Source organism: Megalops cyprinoides, chromosome 6, assembly GCF_013368585.1.
Source record: "Megalops cyprinoides isolate fMegCyp1 chromosome 6, fMegCyp1.pri, whole genome shotgun sequence".
In the NCBI taxonomy this organism is placed as follows: domain Eukaryota; kingdom Metazoa; phylum Chordata; class Actinopteri; order Elopiformes; family Megalopidae; genus Megalops; species Megalops cyprinoides.
In genome coordinates, this window is record NC_050588.1 from 4,430,952 (window position 1) to 4,447,318 (window position 16,367).

At 43.1% G+C, this 16,367-nt stretch overlaps 1 protein-coding gene across 2 annotated transcripts in view; it reads left to right on the forward strand.

The window, feature by feature from the left end:
• LOC118779188 (zinc finger protein 385A-like) overlaps positions 1 to 12,730 on the forward strand; it is a 100,460-nt gene extending 87,730 nt beyond the window's left edge. For both annotated transcript variants that reach the window (XM_036531156.1, XM_036531157.1), the window contains exons 5-8: positions 4,128 to 4,475; positions 9,051 to 9,235; positions 11,185 to 11,277; positions 11,554 to 12,730. In XM_036531156.1, the coding sequence (XP_036387049.1) occupies positions 4,128 to 4,475; positions 9,051 to 9,235; positions 11,185 to 11,277; positions 11,554 to 11,802 (875 nt within the window). In that variant the 3' untranslated portion in view covers positions 11,803 to 12,730. The remainder of the gene's footprint in view (positions 1 to 4,127; positions 4,476 to 9,050; positions 9,236 to 11,184; positions 11,278 to 11,553) is intronic.
• Positions 12,731 to 16,367: the final 3,637 nt, after the last annotated feature.

A 16,367-nucleotide genomic window follows, 5' to 3' on the forward strand; every position in this document is an offset into this window, starting at 1 on the left:
GAATCTACAAAGCACCCATCAATCATTTTCCATTACAGGATAGCACAATGATTTCATTCATAGATGTCTGAATCTGTTACACCAAAGATAATTGTTTTTTATCTTTGCTCACAAAGAAGATAAAACATTCCATAGAAGCACAAATTACCTTTCTTTTAAGATGCCAGCAATAGTCAGAGAAATGATTTGTGTTCATTGAATAAAAGATTGATGTAAAACATAATAACTAACTTCATTTGTTTTTATTGGTCATTATCAATATGCTGCACTGAAGGTCCTTTGTTCTTATTAAGAAGTGGAGTAGTGAACTTCCCCTGCTTCTCATATCTGAAGAATATGCAAGGTTTGTCCTCCACTTCTCTCTGAATTCAGTGAACACTAAATGGTCCCTCCACCCAGACTGACACTATCACTGTGAACAAGTCCACCTAAACTGTCAACAGCTGTTGCTATCTCATCAACGTTAACTCAGAACATGCCTCATTGCATGTTGTCACCGCAAACACCATGGAACGTGAAGTTCACAATTTCACAATGGTCGCTGTATAGAAATTTAGATTTTTACCAGCAAGATCTTTTTTGTTGATCTGTGGAACTTTCAGGAAGTCGCTTACTCTCTGTGGTAACTGATAAAATGACTCTTGGCAAGCCTAACAATAAGGCTGCACCACAGAGAATATCAAAGGCCCACAACAACCTACCAAGAAATTATGAATGTTTCAGAAAGTTGCTGTTCAGAATGAAAATGTGATCAACATTTTCAATAGCTTTGTTTGGTAAGGTACACCATATTAAGCAGAGACTGTATTTTCTGTGTTCCATGCCATGACAGACTGGTGTCAGTTATTCCTTAGGAGAGAAATGTTAGCCATTACCTCAAGGCTTTATGTGTCTTTACAGGGAACACGGTGCTGTATACACCTGGTCTCTCACTCTGTCAGTGATGACTAAGTTCAGTGCTTTAAATGGTGGACGGTCCAGCTCTGAGAGAATCATGAATCTCCATTCTCTGTTACTCCCACTGGTGCTGCTGCCTTTCCTATCCACTGCAGCCGGGGGGGGGGGGGGGGGGGCTTACAAATGGAGGAACCCAGACCCTCTACCCTTCTGACCCTCTTAAGTACACCTTCCAATTCTGCAGTGTAACTGAACAGTGCAGCACCGCTCTAAAAAAGGGCCCTGCTTGATAAATATTTAAGGGAACCCCGTGCAAGGCGCTCGCTTGACATGTTCATTAAAAGCTCCTTCTGCCCCAGGCTCCGATCTAGCTCAGCTTTATGAGTTCCCTGAGCCCACGGAGGCTGAAGGAGAGATTATGGTCCCTGGCACACATCTGCCTGACAAACATATGCGCAGGGAGCAGTCCAGCTGGAAAATCCCAATATGGCGGGAGTCAGGCTGGCTGGGAAAGTGCAGTTTCACCTGCCGTGCCACATTACGAGCTACATGGCAGACAGCAGTGGGAACTTTCCAAATCAGGACAAGTGGGGAAAGTCCATGCAAAGTAGATTTTATCCACCATTAAGTAAGGTTTTCTTCTTTATGGTGGAGACGTTATTAAAAATCACTGCCTGAAAAGGGACAGAAAAAATCATTTCATTTCAATCAATCATTTTTTAATCATTGGTTACATTTCTTTCTCTGGGAAATTGTCAGGATTGCGGCATCTTGTTGGTTGTTTTTGCTTTCCCCGTCCATGTGCTCTTGCTTACTGTTTCCCTGTGTTCCAGCCCTGCCCCACTCTCCGCCCTGTCTCTGCCCACCTGATAACCGGATCGTCTCCACCTGCATCCCATCTCCTCATTAGCCTAGCCCTATATCTTCCCTGCTTGTTTCTTGTCTCGTTGCCAGTTCGTCTCAGTATTCTGTTACGCTACTCGCCGGTCCTTTTTCTGTTTCTGCCTGCCGGTTCTGTTTCCTTTCCTGTTTTCCTCGACTTTGTGTTCTCGGATCTGATTTTTGGTATTGGTTGCTGTGTTTTTCTGGTTTTGGACTTTGCCTGTTTTGACTCCATTTTTGGATTACCCTTTGGATTTAATAAACCCCTTCGTGTACCAGTCTTCCCTGTCTGCGCCTGAGTCCCTGCCTGAGTTCTGACAGAAATATATGTAATCTCATTTTTATGATTTTCTTTTAGATGGCTTTGCACAATAACAGGAGTAAAAATACACTGATTGATGAACAAAACCTCTCAACATCTTGAGAAAAGCTTATTTTCAGCGAGTGAGCTAAAGCCTGAGATAGCATATAGTAGAACAACAGGATAAAGCCACCAGGAGCTGGGTGGCAGCAAGGTGTGCTTTTAGGTGGAGGACACTGAGGTTATTGAGGTCCATTGCTGTCACCTGACTCAGAGGGGAACTTTGAAAGATTTTTGAACCTCATTTAACATTGTGTTTCCTTATTCCAGTCATGTTTGACCTGTTACTATTTACATAATGTACATAGACCAGTACTCACATGCCCATTGGCTCTGCTATATGGTCACACACACACACACACACACACACCCACACACACCCACACACACACACACACACACACACACACACATACACATACAGTTAAATCAGCATTATCATTAGAAGAACGTAACTGGTTTATTTATGTTCAACCTTAATGGATGCCTGCTTGTCAGATTTAAGGTAGCTGGCTACCCAGTTAATATTAATACTTCAGAGTCTGTGTTACATCATGAATACATTAGCACAGCTTGGGGGTTGCTGGTGCTCAGTGACCATAAAATGCAGTGCTGTCTGACATGGAGTATAGCTTTGGTCTTTAGGCTGGAGCTGTGTTACAGATACATGTTACATTGGGCTATCCAGCCTTAGCTTTTTGAAATAAAATAGTTATAGATGAATGATGTTTCAAGATCTGTGTAAGTAGTGAATATGGTCTGTTGTAGCCAGGACATAATATCGATATGTTGAGCTGGCACTCAGTTTCGTCATTTTGTCATAATTCTGCACCTTATGAACAGTACACCAAGGAGGTGTGAGGCTATAACTACATTAAAGGGGGATCGATGGATATTAGATGAATGGTTTATTGCATGGATGGTGTCATAATCAAGTTTTCCATGATCAAGCAATTATTTCTCAGGAGAGTACTTCTTTCAGACTGCTGGAGCACTGTAGATTGACTCATGCCGTAGATACAGTATATGCTCCTAAAGGGGACGTTGAGCGGAGAAATAGCAATGCTGCTGTCTCTTAATCCCCCGGCCTCAGAGCAGCGGCCGCTTTAAAGGGAGGTGAAAGGCGGAACTCCGCAGTGTCCTCCACTGGAAGGGAGAGGGCCTTTGCTCTGCTCAAATAGCTGTGCCAAATCGGTGGCCAGCCTCAGGCAGGAGGCTGCAGGCTGCCTGTGTTCTCAGGGCCTGCACATTTCACAGGACGCTGGGAAAGCCTCTCCCTCCATTCATCTCTCTCAGATTTGAAAAATAACATTTCTGCCTCCTGTTTCTAACCCCAAAATATTTCATTACATTACATTCATTTAACAGATTTTCTTATCCAGAGCGACTTCAGGCTCAAGAGAACAGGGGTGTATCCATCCAAGTGGATGAGCAACAGTGTCAGACCAGGCTAACAATTTAACTTGTGCTAATCTGTAACTAGGCAGTCTAAAAAGCCAGGAAGTCAAGAACATACACAGCCGTATATCACAGTGTCACTAAAGCACATCATTCAAGGTAAAACATTTCTGTTGTTTTTGTGTTAAATGTTGGAACGTGGCTCATTGCTGTTTACATCATGATCCTGGTGAAATTAAAAGAAGCAGGCCACAATATGGTTTTCAGTTACAAATATAAAACACCAAAACAAACAGTATGCCGGCCAATTGAATCTGTTGCTTTTCCTGTTTTTTTGATTCCAATTCTCTTAGCACTGAGAGCTGGTCAGGGCTCTGGACTTTTGCGTAACTGGTTAAAAAATCTATATTAGTACTATACATATGAAAAGGAGCATTAGACACTTTCAGTATATTATAAAAACAGAAAAGATTAATGCATGATTGTCAGGCATGTACTCTCTCTATGTAACTAATAATAAGTAATATATATTAATATCACCCTGTCTTCTGTATATAATATGGTCCCTCCATCTGTCTCTTTCTTCCAGATGACACCCAGCCCCTCCCACAGTTAAATGGCCCACCTTTGGCCACTGGGACCCTCCCTCTCTCTGCTTCGTCAACACCTGACGTCCCCATGCTCTCTGCCTCTCCCATTCTACCCCCACCCACCGCTCCCCTGGTGCCCGCCTCCTCCTCCTCCTCCTCTTCCTCATCGTCCTCCCCCGGCCGCAGCACCCCCCGCCCTGACCAGCCACCCCAGGGGCCCCTGGCAGCCCCGCCCCCAGCCCCCAGCCCATCTGAGTCTGAGGAGGACAAGGCCAAGAAGCTGCTCTACTGCTCCCTGTGCAAAGTGGCCGTCAACTCTCTCTCCCAGCTGGAGGCCCACAACAAAGGTAACGCAGGCCAGCACAGTGCCGGGGCAAACTGGCGCAAGATTGTTTTTTAGAAACCTGCTGTATTGAAATTTAGCAAATTTATTACATTTTGAACTTTTTTAAGTTAGAATTTTTATTTTTATGATGATTTTTTAATTAAAATGATTGTTTAATTTAATTTTAATTTAATTGTTTAATGATGAACTTAATCATTATAATGATTTTTTACTTTATAGTGCTTAGTATTATAGTATATTATATACTATACTATACTATACTATACTTGTCTTTACTTATATTATAGTATTTTTTTCTTATGCAGTATCATTTCATATAGCATTGCGATATATATATATAAAAAAAAAAAGAATAAACTGACAGAGTGTGACGCACATTCCTCAGTGCATTGTGACAGTGCCTTATCTGCTTGCTATTGCACCAACACGTGTTCTGCGCTGGCTTCAGTGGGGTAATGCTCAACGTGCAGGGCTGCTCCTCCACACACGTGGCATGACTCATTAAGGAAATCACCCTTTCAAAGCCTTATGATATACAGCAAGGGCGTTATGGTCGAGTAACCGGCGCACTGCAGTAAATTGTGGCAGCCTTAGCAACGGCGTGCTGATGAATTTTTCAGAGCATTTATAATGACATCTGCGGGATGAATGTGCACGGTGTAACCCTCCCTATGCAGGTGTTAAGAGCTCTTCTGTGGGATAGGAGGCTCTTTAAAGCCTCGGAGGTATATGCCGGGATGAATTATTCATCCTCAGGGTTGAGATGTTTACACTGCAAGGACAGTCAGATCAGAATTACTAAAGGAAATTACTTAGTGAAGGAAAGTACCTTAGTGGAATTTCTTCAGGTTTGAGCTTGGCCATTTACCTGTAAATAACAAGTGATTCAGGGGCCTCACTGTGTCTGAGGCACAGAGATCAGATATGTTAGATAGAACAGACATGTTTAAAACCAAACACAAATACTCATTCAGTGCAGATTTATCTTATATGTCAGCTCACATGTAGATGCTACGCTTGTATAGGGAACACATGTACTGACACACAACTACACACATAAGGAACACACACAAGCAAGGAATACATACTGACTCACACAGACATGAACTCATGGACACACATGTATACTGCATATCAATATAGTATATATGTATGTATGTATGTATATATGTATGTCAGCTTCATAAAATCAAACACAGTGGTAGATGTGGAGTTTGCACATGGGCGTGTGAGAGGACAATGTATGCACATGCACACACCGTCTTAGCTGATGCGTCGTGTGCCATCAGCATTAGAGCAACCGAACGGAGACTAGATTTATGGCACTGGACAAAAAAATAAACCCTGCAAAGAAAACAGTCTGGGACCAATTTCTCTCCCAAAAAGAAAAATTCAATTAAGTCCAGCTCCAAGAACAAGAGCATATGCTGTGCAGACAAGTATGACAGCCGGAGGGTGTGTGTGTCTGCACGGGCCCATGTGTGTGTGTGTATGTGTATATGTGTATGCGCGCGTGTGTGTGTGTGTGTGTGCGCGCGTGTGTGTGTATGTTTTGGGTGGCGGTTGTGGGTACTCTGAACAGGAAGGAACAGGGTCAGACAGGTACCAGACTAACTCAGACAGAAGATGTGCGGTCACACTTCCGATGTTGAAAATAGAACGCGACAACAAGCAAACGTTGGGATCACACAGTTTGTAGGCTACGGCCGAAACACCCCCATCTGTGTCGTCCTTAGCCCCAGATTTCCCCATATCCACTTCCTCTGTAACTGTAACTTTGCACGTCACTCATGGGACGTGACACAAGGTGAAGACGCTGCATCACAGTGCGGTTTCAGTCTGAAGCCCAGTTACTGGAATCATTCAGCCAACATCAAAAACATTTAGTATTTACAAACTCGGTGTTTCTGATACATGTTTAATGCTGACTGTTACATGTGGGCGCTGGTCTTTCATCTGCCAGCCACATTTGAAGCTAAATTAAAACTGTATTGGTACTTGTCTACGTAGAGACGAGGATGTCTGTGCTTTATCACAGTGCCTTTCAACCTTGGCCCTAGGGAAGCACTGTTCTATTGGTTCCATATGGACACAGCTTTGATTGAGCTGTCATTTGACTTGTGACAGCTCTTCACAGTTATCTTCTATGAGTCCCTTGTGGAACAATTGTGTCATTGGAGGTGTGTTTATGCTGCTAAGGAAGTCCTTTGTTTGAGAGTTCTGTTGTTAGAGGTTTGTTTATGCTACTAAATAGCGGATTGATAGATGCATTTCTCAGCTCGTTATTGACTTGTGCCACTTTGATCAGAATGTTCCATTTCTAGAATCTGTGGTTGACTAAGATTAATTTGTTATGCTGTTGCTTAATTGTTAATTATTATAGGGCCTATAACAATTAAACAGTTAATTAAGTTTAATGAACTGAGACTACTGCTCTAGATTTGTTTGGAGTGATACATTTTAAAAATATGTCACTAATACCATTTTTGTAGCGCAAGCAAAGCTCTGACTACTGGTGTCTGTCATGGTGAACTAACGGGATGTCAAATCCAAACAAAATTCACTGGTAAACTCAATCAACCCTTATTAACCAAGCCTGCTTGGAGCTAGAAAGAACACAAATAGTGGTCCTTCATGGCCAGGCCTGAGGCACCCTAATCTATAGAAAATGCTTCAATTTATATTTTCTGATTGCTTTTACTTTTTCAGTCAGCCTCTTTTGAAGATCACATACCTTATTGACTTTGAAATGTTCAAATAAATAAACACTGTTAAAATATGATGGAGACTTCATACTGAATTTATTTTTTTCATTGTAACTGTACAAACATTATTGTATGTATTTCATTTATTTATATATTAATTTCATTATTGAGTTGATGTTTGTATTTAAAGTAATCAGTACTGTACATCCAGGAGGCCATTTTACATCAGCTTTCAGCAAAGTTCATCCAGTTAATGAGAATTTCACCTTCTATTGAAGATAAAGCCACAAAGCTATCCATAATGACCTTTAAATTAGGTTTATTATGTGATTTGGCCTACAATAGTTATAGTCACACAGCTAATTATCAGATTTTTTATTCCACTTCATAGGTCTATATTTTATTTCATTATAGGTTCAGTTAAACAGTAGAGTAGTGGTAAACAGGAGTTAGGGACTTCTTTTGCTCTTATGAATGGCCAGAGGTAGACAAAAGAGAACAGATGGATGTCACCTTTTTTCCATTTATAATTACAACACAGAGCCACTGCCGCTCCATACTAGGTCAAATACAGAGGTGGCCTGCCACGTATTTGTTCCACCCATGCACTACACCAGCTAAATTTAATCAGCACAACTTTTCAGCCAGGTAGAAGAGCTAATTAGTGAAATTATCTTGTTTAGTGAATGGCTAGAACAAATATATGGTAGGACTTTTACTTTCTGAAGCCAGGGTTTTCCACCTCTGGTTAAAATAATGGAACTGTTTGCCCTAATGTGGAGTGCAGTAGCCATGCTGCTCTGCCCTCTAGTGGTGCCAGTGCATAAGTTCATTGGGATACTGTAATGTGTATATTAAACACAATGCTTTTTGGTGGAAAACAACAAAGTGCTGCCTCCCTTAAAGCACAGCCTTAAATGTTACTCCATTGTAAAATGTCCAGGATTATTTGGTCAGAACAAGATAAACCCTTGTTCAGACTTGACAGCAGGGTGAAAAGGCAGCCGTAAATTTGTAGGAGGTCAGGCTCTGGACCAGGCGTATGTTGGTTCAAATCCCAAACGAGCTTTCCCTGTTATTTGAAAAATGTGAAAACTCAGCCTAGCAGAACTGTTGATCTGACAAATCATCTCCTGCCTTATATTTGGCTCAGATGACCTGCAGCAAGCACATAGCATAATAACAATCACATGAGCTTTTAAATGAATCAGTCTGAATCTCCCCAGTTTGACGAAGTCGGGGTATAGGGTATCTGGTGCCCTTGGTATGTTAAACCTGTTTCAAGTCACATTCACAAAAGAAATTTTACAGAAACAGCAAGAACCAAAAGAGTTATTAAAATCAATGTCTTTGTTGTTCATAAGGCTGATAGCATGTTCCAAACAAGCAGATGTGTGCAGGTCTCTGAGCAATCTCTGCACAAACCACAGAAATGCTTTTTTGCTGATCTTCAGCAGTACACAGAGTTACGGGCTCTGTAACAAAGTTCTTTGCAATGAAACTATCTACTAACAATAAGGAGGTACTAGAAGGTGCATAGCTTTTCCTTAGATAATATAGGTTTATTCATACAGTTTTACAAGTCAAGGCATGAACACTGCAAATTTCCCTGCAGTGGGACAAATAAAGGATTATCTTATCTTACATATTTTATGAACTTATTATCAAGGCTAAGCTCATTTCCCTCCTTCCAAATAAACTAGAGTCTTCATAGCAGGTTGAAACTTTTTCAGTTGTAAATCATATTGAAGACAGCTCGAATGTAAGTCTTCCCCTGATTGTTTATGTATTTATTAGTTTTTTGGTGTTGGAAGGGACTATATTCCCTTCTTTAATTAATGAAATGTGTTCTACCCTCTGTGCGCTTGTAGGTACCAAACATAAAACAATCCTGGAGGCACGAAGTGGCCTGGGACCCATAAAGGCGTACCCCCGCTTGGGCCCCAAACCCAGCGCTGAGCAGGGAGGGGGGTCCGTTGACCCCAACACTCAGGAACGCACCTTCCACTGTGAGATCTGCAACGTACGAGTCAACTCCGAACTGCAGCTCAAACAGGTGAGGAGGTCTCCTGCTGAACAGTGGATACTGGATAGAGTTTATCTTCCCTGCTGAGGAGTGCTATGCTATTCCTGACTTCTAATGGACCTCAGCTCATCCAGACATCAACATACAGGTTCCTGCCAGAATAAAGGAAATCTCACAGTTCAGTGTCGTAGTAACGTGCTGAGCCACCACAAGCCACTAGAACAGCTTCAAAGCACCTTAATCTCATCAATCTGCGTTTTCTGGATGGTGGTGAAAAATGCTGTCTCAGTCACCACTCCAAAATCCCACAAGCTTTCAAATGGGTTGAGATCTGGTGACAGAAACAGCCATTGCATATGGGTTACACTATTTTTATGCTCATCAAACCATTCAATGACCCCTTATGCCCTTTGAATTGTTTGGGGCATTGTTATCCTGGGAGAGACCACTTCCATTAGGATGGAAATGCTTCATCATAGGATGAAGGCGTTTACCTTGCCCTCTCCAGGGTTGAGTGGATCTAAACCATGCCATGCACTTTGAGGTACTAAAAGGGGTTTCTGCACTGCAGTCTGAGCACAGTGTCACTCTGTTCTTGATGGAAACTGTTCTTGATGGAAATGCTTGCCCATGCCCTAGATTGACATTTGAAGTCAACTCATTCAGAGTTGCTTGTCTGTTTTGCACAGACATCACAGTTGAGGAGTAAGCACACAGTGGATCAACCACAGGGGTGGTTCAACCATAGTTGTCCCAATTTGAATGTCTTTCCCCCATACTTCCATGCTAATATCACCATAGCCATTGGTCCTCATGAAACATCAGCAAGTTGAGCAGTCTTCATCACTGAAGCTCCTCCCAAACATGCCCCAAAATCATCCCCCTCTCAAAGTCAATGAGATCTCTTCCTGTAGCCATGGCAGCCAAAACAATGGGCCATTATGCCTGCTCTTCATTTTTACACATGACCCTAAGCATGATGGGATGTCAACTGTTTAATTAACTCAGTAACCACACCTGTCTGGAAGCACCTACTTTCAATATAATTTGGATCCCTCATTTTCTCAAGTGCTTCCTTTATTTTGGCAGCTAACTGTACTTCAGTTTTAACATTTGAGGTATGTTGCTAGAGTAGGAGAGAGTTTGGGGTATTCGATTTTCACATGTGAGGTTGTATACCAGTAAACCTTTTCATGAATCATGTCATACTGCTCGCTTAAGTATCACTGAATAACCTGGAATCACCAGGGGATATTTTTCACGCTCACTAACAGTTATTACCAACAGTCCACAAACCCACAATTCTCAGAAGGCTTCTCAAAAATCTATTTCTAAATGTTCATGGAATCATTGCAATTTGAGAAATGGTCATTCAGCTTTTGGTGTATCTGAATTGTATTTGGAAAACAATGTACAATTATTTAGCCTTAACTGCAATACAAAACCTGATTTTATCATTTTTGGTAGTGCTAACTACTGAAGTAGTGGATTCATCTCCACTGTGGTACACAGAGCACTTGAACTGCCTCTGTTGGGGGGGAGGGGGTGACAAGGTGTACTTTTACACTGAGGAACAGAATGTATGCTATGGAATTTATCCAAACAATTTAGAATTCTACAAAAACAAAGATCTAACAAACGAGACATCCCATGTGCTTTCCTCTGTTGAAGTGATTATCCAAAACACAGTTGCATAACATGTGCCCTTGGAGTAAAGAGCAGAGCAGCATGTTCTTCACATCACACGTACTGCTAGAGCATGCCGCGAGGGAGAAAATATTGTCAAGGTCTGCCTTTGAGCGTGGGGTCAAAGCTCACAGACCGCAGGAAGAGAAAGACTGCACAAACATAAAGTCCTCCAAGGGCAAGGGCAAGCTGAGCGTGCACATTTGATGACTCACCAACACAGTTTTGGAGGCTTTGCGACATCTGGAGGATGCGCCGTGGCCCCGTGTGACGCTGTGCCTTCTCCTCCTCAGCACATATCGAGTCGGAGGCACCGCGACGGGGTGGCCGGGAAGCCCAACCCTCTCCTCAGCCGACACAAGAAGCACCGGGTGTCGGACCTAACGGTACTGAGCCATCCCGTCCCTCATCCAGCCTGTTACATTTCACATTTCACCCATTTAACTACATTGTGTCCACAGATTAAGAGTGTCTGTGGACACAGATGCTCATTAATAAAATTAAAAGTGCTGTACAGAAATAAATAGCCCATCCATTAAATGTACTTAGTGACTTGAGCAATGAATGTAACATGAATGAATACCTAATTTGTCTTTTCTGTTTCCACCTTCCTGCATTTTCTGTATTCCTCCTTCTTGTCTCCTCCTCCCCCTACCCCTCAGTCCTCTCTGTCCTTCTCAAAGGACCTTCCGAAAGCATTGGGGGCAGGGCTCCTGCCCAGCCCCCTTGCTGTCGCTGCGGCGATGGCCGCCGCGGCCTCCTCCAACTCACTGGCCCTCCGTGCAGCAGGGCCTGCCCCTCACCCACACCATCATCTGCTGCAGGGCCCGCCCCTCAGCCACGCCCTCCTGAGACCCGCCCCGGGGCCCATTCGCACCTCCCACGGGCCAATCCTCTTCTCTCCTTACTGACAGACCGTCCAGCTTCGGCCAATCAGGAGCAGCACTTCCGAAAGCACACTGTGAAGAAACAGCTATGGAAAAAAAACACTAGAATAATCAATCAGTAAAATCATTCAGTGGAGATAAGTAAGATGAATGGAATCAAAGGTGGAGAACTGTCCCTCTCTCTCACCCTGTTCCTCAACTTCCCTGCACTCCCTGAGACTTTCTGAGTGCTTAACTGTCAGTAGGGGTGTAGGGAGGCAAGAGAAGGTGCAATACTAAGTTCGACGGGACTCCCTGTAAATCTCCCCTCCATCCTCCTCCATCCCCCTGACATCAACACTGTAAGGAGTAGTGTAAAATCAGTCTTATATTTGATACAAGTGTGTACCTTTAGAGACCCAGTAGACACACAGCACAGACGTCAGACTGTTCTATATCAAACCACAATACAGTACATGTAGGAATACCCATCGTTCTGGTTCAGTGTGTGCTCACCCTATGCAGTTCAACACCAAATCAAACCTGTTGTTATGATAGTAAGGTAGCTGCTTTCAGTGATGTGATAAACTTGTATCCTGCGTAGCTGTACCCTCTGAGACACAGTAGAATCTGTAGTGCATCACTCTTCTTCCTGCACCCGAGGACAGGCTACCAACCTCTCCGTGCAAAAACATTCTAGGTATGTGATAAATATTATTGTCTGTGATTAGTCATTAGCAATATAACTGTGCAGTAACACCCCACTCTAAAACTGAGAAGGGGAATGGGGGGGAAGAGAAGTCCTACTTTAAAGGGTGAGGGGGAGGGGAATGGTAGATCGAATATAGAGACGCTCACTGTGTATCAAAGGAAGAATCAGGAAGAGGGTAGATGAGGAAAAAGGGAAACGTGATTATAAAGTGAAATTGTTTTAAAAATGGATAAGCGCAGAGATGATGCTGGAACCCAGATTTCTCCAACTTCACAATCAACTGAGGGAGGGAGGGAGGGAGGGAGAGAGAGAGACGTGACTTGGTCCTTAAGATCAGTAAACAATCAATAATAATATTGCTAAATTCATTGCTAAACAATAAAAAATTCCCAGATCTAATAGTTCAGTTTCATTTTATATGAAACAGGGAATCAACAGAGCATAGTGATGAGGCCTAATAGCGTCTGTATATATTATATTTAAAACACATCTGCCAACAGGCTGGGAGTAACGGCTTATTCAAGAGCGATGCAGCTGGTGAAAGCTGGAGTGGATCCAGTCGCTCTGCAATGGGAGTCTTAATTCCCTCTGCATTCTTTACAATTCAGCCCTTTATGAATAATCAAACAGTGCTTTCCGGGGTTGGCTCCTATCAGATTGCTGATGTGTGTATGAGGGAGAGTGAGAGGGAGAAAGTGAGACAGTGTGTGTGTATGTGTGTGTGGTGTGTGAGAGAGAGAGAGAGAGAGAGAGGCAGTGTTTGTTTGTGTGTGCGAGTGTACTCTATGTTGGGCACAATTTAGAGAAAAGAGGAACAGAGAATCAGTTCCTGCCACACCCCTTGTTGCTTCCACTCCAAATCTGACACTCGGACACTGTGGTATGAAAAGGCAACTGTGACTTTGAGGTGGTTTCTAACCGCTCCAGCTTTGCCTCCAAGCAGCGCTGTAACACTGTGGGATGTCCCTGTGTTGCACTTTTTCTTCAGGGTGAATGTGCCAGATGTGTGTACCACAGAGCAGAGAGCGCAGCTGGGTTGTCGGCCCACACCATACCCCCCCACCCTCGGTGAACCTGTACCGAGACGCCGGGGGCGGGCTGGCAGGGAGGGGAGGGGAGGTGAGAGGGGAGAAATCTGAGTTCTTGGCGTTTTAATGTTGACTTCCTTTCTTGAATCTAAAGCCATGTCTGTCTGTTTGTTCAACGACATGTAAATGTTACTGTTGTTGTTTTGTTTGTTTTCAAGTGTGTAGAGCGCTATTAAGGCTTAACATAGCAATGTGAAAACTATACAGGATATTTTTCTATTTTGGGTGGGGGGGGGGGGGGGAGGCAGGGGCACGTATTAAAAATGTGCTCAGGCGAAAGGTTTGAAGTGCAGAGAGAGACAGACGAAGTGCAAATAGGTCATTGTCTGTTGTTGGTTTTGCACCTTTATTGCACACTGTGGTCTGAAAGCGGAAATCTCAACACGCTCACAAAGCAGCACTGTCACGCCAGCTAGTCTTAGCTTTGCAAATACAACACTGTGGAAATATAATGGTGCAATTGCTATTGCTGTTGAGTATAAACACACTGTGCAGGGATACAGGCATTAAATTTAACCAAGACATGTACATCAGATGGAATATGGGTCTTTCTGATCAGCCAATCAAGAGCAGAGTGGAAAGGTGTCAGGCTTCAGGATTGGCTCCTCAGTCCTGGCTGCAGAGAGATGCATGTGTTGCCAGGCACAGCAGTGTCTTCAATATGTTGTTGGTTTGTGTGCCGTGATATTTATGGGTCATGTGATCTGTTTCAAGAGAAAGTCCAGTCCTCGTGTTGATGTGTTGACGGGATAAATTTCAGTCTATTCAGTCTATTCAGACTGAATGACACATTCATGGCCAGGCAGGAGAACTGATTCCATTTGCTTCCCACCCAACAAAGTCAAAGAAAGTCTCCAAGTCTGTGGAGGCTGTAGCTTGACACTGTGTATCACAGGTGCTTAATTTTTCTGCTCTAGCCACAACATATCACTGGTATATAGTTTCAGACATCCAAAACCTTTAATACCAAACTCAATAGTTGCACTTATACAGATGCAGAAAGAGAGAGATACAAAGAAATGTAGGTTTTTAATCCAGCTGATACACACTCAAAATGGCTTCAACAAGTGCACAAATGATAGCGCAATTCACTGCAAAGTCTTTGAAAAATGCGCGCCCCTTCAGCCATGAAGCGGAACCTTCATTTTGAGATAAATTTTTCTGTGATGTCACAAATGTGTGTTACACTGTGAGCTGCAGTGAAATTTATGCTCAGCAGATATGTGTTCTACAATGTGTGTCAGCTGACATGAAGAAATAATGTTTTGCTGGGGAAAAAAGATCTCTCATACTAGCTATGGGATGGGTCAGCTTGGTTTGATTGTGGGTTGCTTTAGATGAGCGGACTGCAGAAGTTAGTTTGTTCACATAACTGAATAAGATAGCTCGTAAGTGGAAAAAAAAAACATTTACAGCTAGCCGAATAAGTTAGCCATGGTTGTAAAAAAAGCAAAACTAATTTAACATTATTCAACATTTTGTGCCATATCATGTCTGTACACCATTCAACCCACAGCCACACCCTCTGCTCCATCCAGTTGTGCAAGGTTGTGAATATTGACATCAAAGGATGATCCCTATATGCCATGTTCATTTCCGATGCATAATGTAGGGGTTTTTCAATTTGCCGTGTGCATTTCCTTACAGGATGGTGCACGTAAGCCAGGTTCATCCATGGAAGCGAACTATGGTTTGCTCTGAACTGTGTGCTTCAGCCATAGCCTTTATCGTCCCCGATTATTCCTCCTCAAACTCATTCCTCCATCCCTCCTTCTCCCCTGGAGCAGAGAGACATGGAAATGCTTTGGCAAAGCTGGTGTGACCTTGTTATGTCAATAAAGCTGTTTTGGAATTTTGTTTCCCTGAGAGAAAGAGAAAAAGTGAACATTTGCTGAATTGTAGCAATATTCCTCCTGGCTACTCTTGTTTATTGCAATAAATAGATCAACCGATACATTCATGAATAAAGTATAACTGTAATTTAAATGAAAAATTATGACTATTGGTATCAGGAGCAACAAGAGAACTATCAAGATAATAAAGCATATATAATATATACTATATGGCCAAAAGTATGTGGACACCCGTCGTGTTTCAGCCTTACCGATTGTTAACAGGTGCATAAAATCAAACACATAGCCATGGAATCTCCATAGACAAACCTTGGAAGTAGAATGGGTCGTACTGGAGAGCTCAGTAACTTTAAACGTGGCACTGTCATAGGATGCCATCTTTGCCCCAAGTCAGTTCATGAAATTTATGCCCTGTTAGATCTGCCCCGGTCAACTGTAAATGCTATTATTGTCAAGTGGAAGCGTTAGGAGCAATCAGCTCAGCCACGACGTGGTAGACCAATACGGGGCTACCGAGTGCTGAAGCATGTAGCATGTAGAAACCACCTATGCTCTGTTGAATCACTCACTACAGAGTTCCAAACTGTCTCTGGCTGCAACATCAGCACAAGAACAGTGCGTTGGGAGCTTCATGAAATGGGTTTCCATGGCCGAGAAACTGCACACAAGCCCAACATCACTATGCGCTATGCTAAGCGAGGGAAGGAGTGGTGCAAAGCATGCCTCCACGGGACTCTGGAGCAGTGGAAACGCGTTCTCTGGAGTGATGAATCACTCTTCACTATCTGGCAGTCTGATGGACGAATCTGGGTTTGGCGGATGTTAGGGGAGCGCTACCTACCAGAATGCACAGCGCCTACTGTAAAGTTTGGTGGAGGAGGGGTAATGGTCTGGGGCTGTTTTTCAGGGTTTGTTCTAGGCCCCTTAGTTCCAATGAAGGGTAACATTAATGCTACA